The sequence below is a fragment of the Tupaia chinensis genome, unplaced genomic scaffold (genome assembly GCF_000334495.1).
Source record: "Tupaia chinensis unplaced genomic scaffold, TupChi_1.0 Scaffold000044_1, whole genome shotgun sequence".
Taxonomy (NCBI): domain Eukaryota; kingdom Metazoa; phylum Chordata; class Mammalia; order Scandentia; family Tupaiidae; genus Tupaia; species Tupaia belangeri.
In genome coordinates, this window is record NW_006159500.1 from 2704402 (window position 1) to 2718833 (window position 14432).

General features: G+C 38.0%; 1 protein-coding gene across 1 annotated transcript in view; it reads right to left on the reverse strand.

Annotated features, from left to right (window-relative positions):
- RELN (reelin) overlaps window positions 1-14432 on the reverse strand; it is a 375213-nt gene that overhangs the window by 22271 nt on the left and 338510 nt on the right. Inside the window, exons 49-55 of the mRNA XM_006140794.3 lie at window positions 13926-14080; window positions 12377-12591; window positions 10168-10345; window positions 5782-5957; window positions 5438-5544; window positions 3390-3632; window positions 2622-2797 (exon numbers count right to left, since the gene is read on the reverse strand). Of these exons, the coding sequence (XP_006140856.1) occupies window positions 2622-2797; window positions 3390-3632; window positions 5438-5544; window positions 5782-5957; window positions 10168-10345; window positions 12377-12591; window positions 13926-14080 (1250 nt within the window). The remainder of the gene's footprint in view (window positions 1-2621; window positions 2798-3389; window positions 3633-5437; window positions 5545-5781; window positions 5958-10167; window positions 10346-12376; window positions 12592-13925; window positions 14081-14432) is intronic.

The window sequence follows — 14432 nt, forward strand, 5'->3', positions numbered from 1 at the left end:
CCCCCCAGGGGGGATGGTCACGCCGCAATCCCTTCTCCTCCATTCTCCTCTCGGGATCTTGGGCACGCACGTACACGCGCCCGGCGTGAGTTTTAAGCCACTGGGTCTGGGACACGAACCGCGGTCGACTACGTGGGAGTCCAGCGACATAGCCATTACGCTAACTGCTGGTTCCCAAGCTACTGAGAGCCATTTAAGGGCTATGAGCAGTGGGAGGGTAAGCTTAGAGCTAATTTTTTAAAGCTCAGACTGAGATGTCACAGGCAGGTAGGAGTGGGGGAGAAATGGGATGAAAAGAATGCTTGGTGGACTCTTGATTTAATTAGGGCTAGCACAGAGCGGGCAGTGGTCCAACACAGATGACTTGATAGGTATCAGGAACACTGGAAATTAGAATTAGAAGAATGCAGTAAACAATTCAATATGAAAATGAGAGAAAAAAACCCAAAGACTACTTTAACATTTCAAGTAAGTTATAAGGAGAAAGGTGGTGTCAATCACAGAGGTAGAAAAATCAGAAAGAGGAGTTGGTATGAGGAGGGAAGATACTAGGTCACTGTTAGACATGTTGAGTTGAAGTGCCAATAAGCAAATGTGTAGGCGTATGTAGAGGGTATTAAAAAGACTGAATTAATTATTTGTGAGCCTGGCATGGCTGGACATGCAGATTTGAGATTTGCTCTTTAAGATACGATACTCTAAGCCAGATGACTGAATAAAATTCCCAATGGGGAGAACGTTCTGGAGAGACAGGAAAGCTAAGACGTCCTGAGACATGCTGACACGTGGAGGGTTAAAGAAGAGCAGTCAAAAGGGAGATAAAAGTAGATATCCAAGAGATAAGAGGAGAGCCAGCAGAAAACCCAGAAGCCAAGGGCAAAGAGGATTTCACAAGCTGAGGAGGCAAGGACAACAGTGCCAACTGGCGCAGAGAGGGGGCACAGGCAGTGAGCAAGAGCTGTGGCACGTGGGGCGCAGAAAGCTTAGGGTGACGTTCAAGAATGCAGTTTTAATGCTACTTCACTCAATTTCTAGAAACCAACTATTTTTTCCCTTTAAACAAACTAATTGAATTAGAAAAGAAAATTTCGGTCTCTTCTTCAGGTCTGCATTGACAGAAACAGCAAAAGAGGAAGCCATAATCAGCTTAGTCAAATATGACTCCTTTTATACAAGCCACAGTAGGGACCTGGTAGGAGGAGAAACTTTCCTCTTAAGGGAATGGCATGGAAGTTGGGGCGATAGAACCCTAGCTATGATCTCAAACCTCCTTCACGTCCCTACCTGAAGAATAGCCCTAAGGGTGGTTGCATTCAGACTCCAGTCTCTGACCTAGAGTTGAACATAGAGCTAAAAGCAAGTGCATTTTTATTTCTGCAAACAAAAATTCTTTCTATTAACTATCAGTGGAGAACATCTTTTAAAATAAGGGCATGAGTGTAACTTATGCCTTAAAAATGATTTAGAAATAAACTTCTTTTCTTTGATGCCCCTTTAAAATGCTGTCTGACCATAGAAACGTTGGTAGATACTATTTAAGCACTAATGACTTGTTATGCCTTCTCTTCCATCTTTATGCATATATATGTATAAATATGTATATATACACATATATTTTATATAACATTTACATAATATATAACATTACATATTTATTTATGTATAAATATATATGTATGTGTGTATATATATATATACGCCACTCAAAGGATGTAATTGCTAGACTGATATATATATGCCACTCAAAGGATGTAATTGCTAGACTGGGTAACTTGCATTTTTACCAGTTCTTCTTGGCACAATTTAAGCAAGTGCAATATGTACCTTTGTGATGCAGAGTCCCCCTTAGTTCTTTGAGGGTTTGGGAAGTTGCAGTTGGGTTAATGTATACATCTGTGAAGTCAGAAACAATGGAAAGATATAGTGACAAAAGACAGATAAAGAAGGAAATGATTTGTTATATGAAATGCACATAGAGTAAGAGAAAAAAACAGAAAAGGGAGTGAAGAGAGAGGGAGAGAGAGATTGGGAGAGAGAGACACTGCAACATAAGAAAGTGTTACAGAGAACTAGAGGTGAACAGGAGCACCTATTTAAGCTTTTTAAAGGTTTTTGCTATAGGGCACATGTGCTTGCTGGAGAGAGACAGATAGAGACAGAGAGAGGGAAAGTGGCCCTCTTCTGGGGATGGCCATGCTACAATCCCTTCTCCTCCATTCTCCTCCTGAGAACTTGGGCACATGTGCACATGTGCCTGGCATGATTTTCAAGCCACTAGGTGCAGGACTCAACTACAGTAAGCCATGTGAGAGTCCAGCACCTCAACCACCACACCACCTGCTGGCCCCAATTTGAGCTTTTTATTTACAAGGTTTGGGAAACTGAACTCAAGATTACATACTGAGAGATAATTCAGCTACGTTTCTTGCTATATTCAACATACTCATACATTTTTACCTATGTTCAAATAATCATACTTAAAAGCTTTTATGAAAGATGATCTCTTTTATTTATAACAAAAATTAAAAAAAAATCTGAAATCAATCATTTCCTTGTCCACATTAACATTCTCCAGTGTCCCCAATGTAATGCCGCCTTTGGTTCGAAAAGCCACTTCTTACTTTAAACTGCATCATGTATCCTGGCTGTATAATGAGTTCTCGGGAGGAGAGAGCATTGTGAGTCTTGTCCTTCTTTTTATTTGGCCAGTACAGGTGGAAGGATGGATTGCCACAAAATCCTGCAGTCCTTACTGCATTCGGGTAAAAGCTCCAGTTTTCTTCATGGGAAGTGCCTTCTGTTAAGGTAAATTGAAAACAAGATGGCATGTCACTCTTGAATTGACTGGCTAATTTTTGAATTACTTAAATACTTATGCTCTAGTTTTTTGCTTATTCTTTAGTATGGATTTTTACTTTATTTAACTGGTGTAATATATAAATCCAAGGTGAGAAATCAAACCTAGCAAATATGCTTAAATATGAGTATGATGACTACCCCACTTTTAAAATGCTATTGCTAGTCTGGGTAACCTGCACCATTACCAAGTTCCTCTTGGTGCACATTTTAAGGCAGTGCAATATGTACCTTTATGACACAGAAATCATGAAAGAAACTAGAATTATTTGGGAGTATTGAAACTTCAAATTACATTTAAAGCTAGACATTTTGTCTTTAATATGATTTACTAAAATATCAGTTGACATTTCAGCAAGCAGCCAACTTAGCAGATTTAGAAATCACTTGCAGAAACAACAGCTCACATTGGTTAAGCAGGAGCATGGGCTATGCATGCTTTCAGTGCTTTTCATGCAGTAATTCATCTGAAGGAAGACACAGCAAACAGAAGGCTCACAGAGAAGAGAGCAGTTCAATGTCTTGTTCCTTACCGTCATCAAAAGTGTCCACCAGTTGACTGGGATTGATTTCTGCCCCGCCAATCAAAATGTTATCTAGTGCCCACTGAGCGCGCTCCACCCCGGAGACAACAATGCCCGCACTGATCACAAATGGCTGCCACCAACGAAGTCGAGTTGTGTTGGTGAGAGCATCCTCGGGCAGCAGGATGTAGTCGTGTCTAACAGAGATGTATTTCTGGAAATCCATTTCATGGAGCAAAGTCCAAGTAATTCCTAAAATAACAAATACACCAACACAGTAACATGTCAGGGGAAAAGCCCCCTAAACCACCAGTATACCAAAGATGGCATAAGCTTCTCAAAGAAATCTTCACCCAGGAAAGGAGAAGCAAATTTGCTGACTCTAATGTGAGGGTTCACCACTTTTTTTTTTTTTCATTTTCAGAAATAGTTTTGCTATAGGGTGCATGCGCTCACCAGAGAGACAGAGAGAGACAGAGATAGAAATCAGAAATCACCCCCCCCCCCCCCAGGGAAGATGGACATGCCGCAATCCCTTCTCCAGCCTCCTCTCAGGATTTTGGGCAGGCATGCACATGTGCCGTGAATTTTAAGCCAAAAGGTCGGACACTCAAACCCCAGTTGACTAAGTGGGAGTCCAGCAACATAATCGCTACACCATCTGCTGTTCCCTTTTTAACATTTTTTTTTCTTTTTATTTGTAGAGGTTTTGCCTCAGGGCACATGTGCATGCCAGAGAGAGAGAAAAAGAGAGAGAGAGACAGAGACAGAGAGGGAAAGTGAGAAATCATCATCCATGGGGGATGATGGCCATGCCGTAATCCCTTCTCTTCCATTCTCCTTCTGGGATCTTGGGTACGCACACATGCCCATGCCACTGGTCAGAGACTCTAACCATGGTCAGCCATGTGGGAGTCCAGAGACATAACTGTTAATCCATCTACTGACCCCAGTATTCACCACTTCTAAATATTGTTTCCATATGAAGCTGATGATACAAGGGGTAAGATAGGTAGAAATATTTGCCTGTGGGGGTCAGCAGGTGGCATGGTGGTTAAAGCACTGGACTCCCACATGGCCAGCCACAATTCGAGTCTCACTTTCCCCTTCTCTCCGTCTCTTTCTAGTGAGTACTCATGCCCTATAGCAAATTAAAAAAATAATGATAATAAATAAAATAAAATAAATAATTCTTTAAAAAAAGAAAAATAAATATTTGGCTGAAACATAAACACCAAAGTAAAAATGATATATTTTTACATTTTAAGGTTTAGTTATAGATTCTTATATGCATTGTTTCTCATAAATAATGAGATAACATCTATTTTTTTAGACAATAACTTCTAGTATTTTAAAATATAGCTATTATCATTCTGGGTAAGTTGCAATTAGTTGAACTAGCACGTTTATCTCTTACTGTTTGAAAAGACTGCAGGTGGGATGTTTAAATTACTTAAGAAAACACCTCTCACATAACAGAACACTTTTAGGTCATCTATCTATTAGTTATTAAGAATGATATCTACTTGCTTTAACCTCATGGAATGATGGGTCTGGCTTTACCCACTGGAGTAAAATAATAAGAAAGCAAATTGATTCTATGTTAGACTCACTAATTCAGAGTATTTTACTTCATAATTCATGAAGTTTTCTTGTAGCTATTCCACAGTATTTATTATATGTTTGTTTATACAAAAGCTTTTGAAATGCTTTAAAATGATCTTATATTTGGAAAAATCATACAAAATTTATTTCTTAATCATATCATTCATAATCAGATTTCAGCTAAGCACAGTGGATATTTTATGTATTCATGAAGTTTAGAGTTTATTTTTTAATGTGATTTTGATCTGCTATCCTTTTTGACAGTAGATTTTTGCATAACACAGAAGTCATATGTATGGAACATGCAATGGAAATGAAGCATGTAGCTTTTTCTCGTGACTTTCATGATTCGTGTTGGGAAGTCAGCAAAGCTTTGCAGAGACTTTTCTGAAGGCTCTTGGGTGGAATTAGGGAATCTGCTTCAGGGTATGGTTTTCACCCCTGAAACATACCTCCGTCAGTAGAGTAGTCCAACAGCACGCCTTCCTTCCGGCAGATGGGCCGATGGCAAGAGGTCATGTTGCTCTCGCTACCGATGCGCCCCCAGTACTGCAGGAATCTGAATGCAAGCACATATCCATCAGAATAACCAATTAGATAAATAAATTAAAAAAAATAATAATAAGAAAGAATAACCAATTAGAACAAATGCTCTCAAATAAATAAAAAAATAATAAGAAGAAGAAAGAATAACCAATTAGAACAAATGCTCTACTCAAGTCGGGGTAACAGCTTCTTCCTTGCTTTGGAGCCAATTTGCTATGCTGCAATAAAAATATCGAAAACACTGACTCACTTTGCACCTCTGAGATCCAAATCCTGAGTAATAGCTTGTCTCACAGTAGATCCCCCAAAATAGAGGGCAGTGTTCTCAGCAAGAATGCCACACTCAGTACAAGTACTCCCACCTTCCAAGGACATCCATAAGTCAGGCTTGATTTCTTCACTGTCAAAACGTTCCTTCAGGAAAGTCTGGGAAAACATAAGTGCAATGTGGTTAAAAGTAATTTCTGGTAATAACTATGGAATACTTAAGATAATACAGAGTTATATCTTAATCTTTAAAAGTATAGAAATGATTTTATCTTTCCAAAGATAGTAAAAGAAAAAAACCAGGATATCCTCACAATAATTTTTCCATCATATAGTGGCATTACTTAAACTGCTTAAATATGTGTAATAATTGGAATTTAAAGTATTGAGAAATCTTTGAAATAAAACAATTGTTGGGCTACCCTGTAGCTTAGTGGTTAACTGCTATGCATTGGTCATGGGAAACCATGTAGCCAACTGTGGTTTGAATTCTGGCCTCAGGAGCTTAAAAACATGCTGGGTGCATGTGTGTGTGTGTGTGTGTGTGTGTGTGTGTGTGTGTGTGTATGCCCCAAATCCCGATGGGATGAAGAAGAAAGGAAAAACAGATTTTGGTGCAACTGTGCCCCATTGGGCATGGGGCTCTTTCTTCCTGATGAGTATGTATACACTCTGCCAATAAAAAACAAAAAACAAAACAAAACAAAAAATAGTGGCCAAAAATGGTGTGAGGGTTAAGGCACTGGACTCCCACATGGCTCACTGCAGTTTGAATCCTGGACCCAGTGGCTTGAAACACACTGAGATTGTGTGTGTGCGACCAAAATCCTGAGAGGAGAATGGAGGAGAAGGATTGTGGTGTGGGCATCCACCCCAGGAGTGGTGGTGGTGATTCCTCACTTTTTCTCTGGCAAGTGTATACTTACCATAGCAAAAATCTCTCTAAAACAAAACCAAAACGAAAAAACTATCATTGAGTCAGCCATAGTACCAGTCTTATCTGTAATAATTAGCTAAGTATATGCTTCCAATTTATATAGCACATAAAAGTACTATTATAATTTATTGTCTTATGAAACAAGCACAAAAATACAAATGTAAAGAAATAAGATAAAACACAAGCGCACATTCTACCATTTTCCTCGCAACAACCCCCATGGATAGCCCTGGAGTGTGTGCCCCTCCCTCCCTTTAGACTACGTTAAGCAGTCAGAAGTCTTCAGCTTCCAGCACAGAGTAAACCAAGAACGATTAAGCAGGAACATTTGAAGTCGAAGTTTTCAGTGTAAATTCAAAATAAAATAAACCGGAGAAAGTATTTAAAAGACTTTCCACATGTTTATCAGGGCCAAGTTGCAGGGCGATGAGGTAGAGTATTCAAAAATTTAGAATTAAATATTTTGTTGTGTCTCCAGTTTATGCTTTTAACTAAGACTTATTGGGATAGGCAGGTGGCACAGTGGTTAAGGCACTGGATTCTCACATGGTTGACTGTAGTTTGAGTCCTGGACCTGGTTGCTTGCTTTTTCACCTTCCCTCTCTCTCTTTCTCTGTCAAATTAAGAAATAAGAATAACATGGGACGAGCAGATGGCATAATCAACTCCCAAGTAGTTGACCGCGGTTTGCGTCCCACACCTGGCGGGCTCAAACCTCATGTTGGGCATGTGTGCATATGTGCCCAAGATCCCAAGAAAAGAATGGAGAAGGGACTGTGGCATGGCCATCTTCCCTGGGGGTGATTTCTTGTTCTGTCTCTCTGTTTCTATGGGAAGCACACATGAGCTACAGCAAATCTCAAAAAAAAAAAAAAAAAAAAAAAAAAAAAGAAGTAAGACTAATATGTAAAACTAAATATATAATTCTTTAAAAAAATAAATGATCAAAACAAGAGTCTATTTTCCAAAAACAGTGAATAAGTATTAAAATTCATGATTATATTTTATGAAAAATTAGCTTATCGGGTAATATCACAATTAAGACTTAATGTTTCTATCTATTCTATCCATAGTACATTCATTTTGTTCAAAACTCAATTTGGTCTTATGTTGAAATATAAATTTTCTGTTGTTTTTAAAATGATGGAAATATATCGTGAAAACAATTTGTTATGGCTATAAGTTCTGTAACAGTATGAAGAAAAACTATTTTTCAGTTCTTTAGGAACTGAAAAATAGTTTTTATAATAATAGTATTATATAATGGATGTAATTTCAAGAGACTCTCTTTTCTTCATACTTAGGACATCATCACCTCCATAGTTAAAGACATGCAGCACATGTCAGTCTTACTCTACCTCACTAGTGATTAGCAAATGAGTACATTTTATAAATGAAGGTCTATATGTGAAAAGACAAGAGTAAGATAAAAATGCAAAATTAACTATATAAACTCTCATTAGAAAGATTTGAGTTAGCCTTCATAACATATTTGTACAATTTCTTTTCTCACTGAGGAATATGTATGGAATTTAAATGCCCAGGACCAGCAGATGGCCATCTGCTGGTCCTGGGCATTTAAATTCCATTTACTGTCATCTGAGTCTCAAACCAGGGGGCTTAAAACTCATGTGGGGTGCATAAATGTGCGTGCCCAAAATCCTGAGAGGAGAATGGAGGAGAAGGGACTGTGGCTTGGCTATCTCCCCTGTGTGTGTGTGTGTGTGTGTGGGGGGGGGGGGTTGCTTTCTGTCTCTTTCTGTCTCTCTGGTGAACGCATGTGCCCTATAGTAAAAATCTCTGCAAAACAAAACAAAACAATAAAAGAAAGAAATTCAAATGTCCATGAAAGAAATTAGGTTTTTCTAGTTTATTTATTACCTGTGGCATATAAAGCTATATTTTTCATGTGACAAACTCATTTGTTAAAAAGGGACTAAGACTTCAGACATAATTGAGCTTTGTTCCAATTTTATTTTTAAAATATATCACTTCCAAAATTGTTGAAAGATTGCAGGAAACAAAATGACAGAACAGGTTTGTTTACATTGTTTGCCTCTCCTATATTGGATTTCAATCATTTGTGCTTTCTTGGTTTAGTCATTTTTCTGGTATTACAATGATGAATGTCCCATATTTATTTACAGAAAGAAAATGTTCATGCGGCACCTATGTTGAGCAGCTATATTTGCTCTGCATATAAAATAATGATGTAACAGTTAAGGCCTCCAAAAATGACCTCCCTATTCTTTTGTTTGTTTGTATATTTGCTGTAGGGTATGTGTGCTCTCTGGAGAGAGACAGACAGAGAGGGAGAAAGGGAAAGTGAGAAATCAGCTCCCCGCCCCAGGGGGTGATCACACCACAATCCCTTCTCCTCCATTCTCCTCTTGTGATTTTGGACATGTACACACATGCACCCAGCATGTTTTTCAAGACATCTGGTCCAGGATTCTAAAGTTGCAGTTGCCATGTGGGATCTAGCACCTTAACCTCCATGATATTTGCTGGCTTTATTGTTCTTCTTTCTAAAAAAATTTACTTATTTACTCTCTTCATTAGTGAGAGAGACAGAGAGTCAGCATCCCCACCAGGATCCTGACACTGGGATCCACACCTAGCCTCAGTCAGCCTGGGCATGAACCTGAAACCCTACTCCATGTAGGTCAGCCTCCTGGCATCTGGTTTTACCACCACATCACCATGCACTCCCTAGCTCTCTGTTTTCATGCATGTGTCAGTAGGCAACAAATCAGGACATTGATTTTGTAAATGAAACTTCAGACACTGTTTAGGCTGTTCAGGAAATTTGGACTTTGGTGATAATGTATCTATATTATTTGCTTTATTTTATGAGAAGTGTATCAACAGCATCCTACTTCAAATAGCACATAGATTGAAAAGGTGAAGTAAAAAAGGTTTAACTGGACATAAGATTAAGAATCTGCTGAAAAAAAGAAAGAAGCCCAGAATTTTCACATTCTTTAACTCATATAGTCTGGTTTATTTTATGAACTGAATAGATTCTACTATTATAGAACTTGATATTCGTTTTTAAAAAAGAACATTCTATTTTATTTACTATTATCAACATTTAAAAATTTTTCTATAGGACAAAGGCTCAGAGAGAGAGAGAGTGAAAGAGAGAGAGACAGAGAGAGAGAGAAAGCAAGCCAGCCAGCCAGCCACCAGGTTCAGGACTCAAACTGTGGTCGGCCCTGTAGGAGTCCAGCCCCTCCACCACCTGCTGTCCCCAGATCCTGATATTCTTATATCTAAAATACCTAGAACACATATACTTTTAGTTTCTAGCCAAAAGATTTTTTTCTGGGGGACCCAAAGGATACTGCTGTAGAGAAATAGTCTTGCAGATGATTTTTTTAGACACGGCCCACAATGCAGTAAGCACTTCCGTTGGGGCTTTAACATTACCTTGAGAGTGTGAGTCAAGTAGCAGTTTGGTCCAGAGTATCCTGGATCACAGATGCACTGCTCCTTTAAGCAATCTCCATGACCCCTGCAGTTGTCCAAGCATCCGGGACCCAGGTAGAAATTATCGATAGCCCACTGCGTATCTGAGTACTTCTGATAGAACCTAAATCTTACTGGGCTGTTGGCAATGCAAAAGCAAAGGTGTAAACAACAAAAAAGTTAACTTTATTCAGGTTCATTTTCCTGCATGTGTATTTTAAAACTCAAGAGAAATAACATGTAAGATATTCTTACCAGATGCAATGGGTTAATAAAAAATGTTTTTGATTGCCATTATCTTTCTATTTCTAGTGATGGAACTTTAAAGGTCATTTCATTTAAATTTTTAATATCTGACAAGTGTGCAAAACAAAATGATAATCAGTAGATTGCCTATTTCAAGCAATAGGAATATTTAAAACTATGAATCTTTAACGTTCATAAATCAGTTTTCTTATGAACTGGAGTACAGTGGTTACGATGCAATTTAGGTTCACTAATTGCATTCTGAAATGCTACAGTAGCTGAGTAAAGCCCTGGCCCAAGCCCATCACACCACCCTCAGGCAGTTGGGAAATAGCAACTTCTGAATTCCTTTGTGACAATCAATATTTCTCTAAGTAACTATTCTAATTAGGAAACAATGTTGAAAGAGTTTTAGTAAAGAACACTCTTTTCTTTCTGATATTTTGATTTCATCATTACTCTTCTCTGTCTTCTGGGAAAAACAAATCTCATAACTGACCTTCTATTAAACATACACCACACTATTTTGGGTGAAAGGGTTCAAAATGCATGAAGGGAGTTTCTGGGGTGATATAAATGTTCTTTATCTAATTTTACATGGTGTTTACATAGGTTACACAATAGTAAAACTCATTTATCAGAACCATTAAGATACATGAATTTCTACTAAATGTAAATTATATCTAGTTATTTAAAAAGAGAGAGAGAGAACAGGAGGGGAAAGTGAGTCTATGACAGACTTTATGGTGATTCCTGAACATCCATTTTACTCTAATTCATCCATGATGAGGATCTGTTCCTGGCTCCATTTATTATAGGAGGGGTGTCTATAAATGGGATAATCATTGTACTTTAATTAATGAGTAGCACAAGAACAGGCTAATTTGTACCAATGAAGTGCAAGGAGTTGCTTGTTATGGCTCTCTTGGAAATGAAAGAAATTCTTTTTCTCCCATTGTACATGGGCAAGGAAAATTCTGCTCCAGTTTTCTGGCTGTCATCTTATGTTCACTAGCGGAACAGTTGGAGAGCTGAGTATGACACTCACCCTGTGGACAGTGGAGCAGAGAATAAGAGAAGAAAGACCAGTGTCTTTGAAGACACTGTTGAACTTGTGACTCAACAAATCCTAGAGTCTACTTATCTTTGGATTCTTTCATCATAGATAAGGCAAATTTTATTTGTAATTGAGCCATTTTGAATTGGGTTTTCTGTTACCTGCAGCTGGAAGCATCCTGTTTTAGGTTCCTAGTGTGTTAATTGAATAAGCCCTTTAAATCCATTCCTGAAAATTGAAAGTGGTCATATGGCAAATGACATCTGTGGGACACTGGAAAAAGTCATGTGTAAGCACCTCATTCAAAAGCTCTGTAGAGTCAGGTCATACACCAAGATCTTTTTCATAAGAATGCTCTCAATTAGGCAGCTATATGATTAATACAGTAGAGCTGCACCTGCCATTTTCTTGAATGTATCTCTTTTCCTAATTTTGCAGAAGAAGGGAAATCTTTTGGAATTGCTTTAATGAACATATTCATAGACTTTTCAGAGCATAGTTTAATTCCCTTGCTTACTACTGCTCCAGGATAATTATTTTTCATTGCAGGTGTAGAACAAAATGATAGGAAAAAAAATGAGACCTATGAGCCATGCTTGTACAAATAGCATGAAGAGTTAGGATTTGCTCAAATAGCATGTCAAGTTAGAACCTGCTCCTAGCTGTGTATACCATGGACTGATAATGCAGTAATGTGGAAAGCATATGGTGCACAGTGGACTAGAATCTAAAAGGTTGATAAGGGAGCACACATGTTTAAAGAAAGCACTTTAGCTGCAATTACACATATTTTCAGACTTAACGACAATGCCCACTAATCTACTTCTGGGCACTTGGAGCAAGGCTTTATTTAAATTTCCTACTTACTTTCCCACTAAACTTTCAGGAAGTGGGTAGGTGATCCTTTTCCATCCTTTAGTTGGAAAAAATACAGATGGTTGTGAGACACTTCCAGAGCATTTTGGATCAGCTGGTAAGCATTGAGGAACCAGATAATTCCAGCTCACACCAAAGTCAGTAGAATACTGCACATGGATTTGATTCTGGGCGATTTTTTCAGACACTTTACATCCAACAGAAATCTAGCAAACAGAAAAGCAAGACCATCGAGGTATTACAACCGTGTTACATGTTTCTGCTTTAAGGGCTTGGCATCAAGAAAGCTGCTGATCATGTGACATACATTGCACTGCAACCATCCTGTATTTTCAGGCTTGTCATTTGTCCTGATGATGGACAAGAGAAGTAAACATGATTGCTCAAGGTGAAAAATTACAGAAAGTGCCAAAAAGATTGTGTAGGAGGTTTGGAGAGAAGCTGAAACTTGTGCTTCTGCCATGCTGGCTGATCGTCTTGGAAGGCCTGGGCATATTCTTACAAATTGTTTGTTGTGTTAATGGTCTGGCACTTGTATTTGGCAGAATACTTGACCAAGAAGGATTGCTAACAGCTTTGCCAATTTTGCTTTTTGTTGTACAATTTTTGACTCTCAATAAATCACTTTCAACTACAAGTAAGATGCAATGAAGTGATAGTAGATGGTACTTTTAACAAGGTACAGAACCATTCACTGATGGGGATAGCCATAATACAATATTTCTTGCTAATATTGTAGGATTCAGGTAGACAGAAAAAACTGGCTGACATCAAATCTTGGCCAAAATATTGGCCAAAGTTGATGGTGGAATTAACGCTAATCATGCCTTTGTTTTCTGTAATGTTCTTTCTCCACATACAACCAAATGCTCTTGTACAAAAGAAAATGTAGAAGTAACCATTATAGCTTTAATCTTTTCTCAAGACCCAGTTTGCCTAAATCTTATAATGATTTAATTCAAGGAGTTGGAGTCAGTATCTATATTTTTATTATCAATATTTTGCTCCATCAGTATTTAACTCTGAGAGAAAAACATACACTTTCACAAAGTTTCACCTCAAAACAGTTCAAAGATAAAGTACCTTTTTTTGGGGGGGCAAGAGGTTTTTCCTACAGGGCACATGTACTCATCAGAAAGACAGAGAGAGACAGAGAGAGGGAAAGCCAGGGATGATGGCCACGCCGCAATCCTTTCTTCTCCATTCTCCTCTTGGGATCTTGGGCATGCACGCACATGCGCCCAGCGAGAGTTTAAGCCACTGGATCCAGGATTCAAACCGCAGTCAACTACATGGGAGTCCAGTGACATAGCCATTACACCAACTGCTGGTCCTGATAAAGTACTTTTAATCATTAGGCAATATATACTTGAGTTTTTTGTATATTACTTTAATATTGAATTTTATTTTTCAAAGCATGAATAAGTCTATGAAATAGTAGATGATCTTTGTCTCTATTATGTTTTTGATTTGCTATATTACTATGGTTATTTATGTAAACATAGCAATATGGTTACATTATTAGACTATGACATTTCACCTTAAATTGCATAATCCAGCCTTCAGTGGGAGTCAGGTCATGAGTTACTGCATACACTTCTCGTCCATCATGGCTGCCACAAATCATGACACCATCAGGGGAGTCACAGAACCTTTCTATTGTACATTCATCATGGAACAGCCAATGCTCATTCACTTAAAAAAAAAGGACAGATATCATATGATAAACTTATGATAAAAATAATTGAAGCAAAATTTCAGTTTATGCAACTTACTACTTATTTTACTACTTACTTTCTACTTACTTTAACTAGAAGTCTCTTTTATATTACATACAATTCACAGGAAAACACTAAAGCAAACACATTCTTTAAGGAACACAGACACTGGGAAAATTGAGATAAACCAACTGTCTGATATTAATACATACTCAAGTATAGGTATTAGTCTGCACTTGGAAGAGTGTTTATATTGTATGTTTTTGTGTGTAAAAAATGAAAAAGTTTTTTTTTTTTGCTCAGATGTTTAACTTTATAGGGAGAATCTG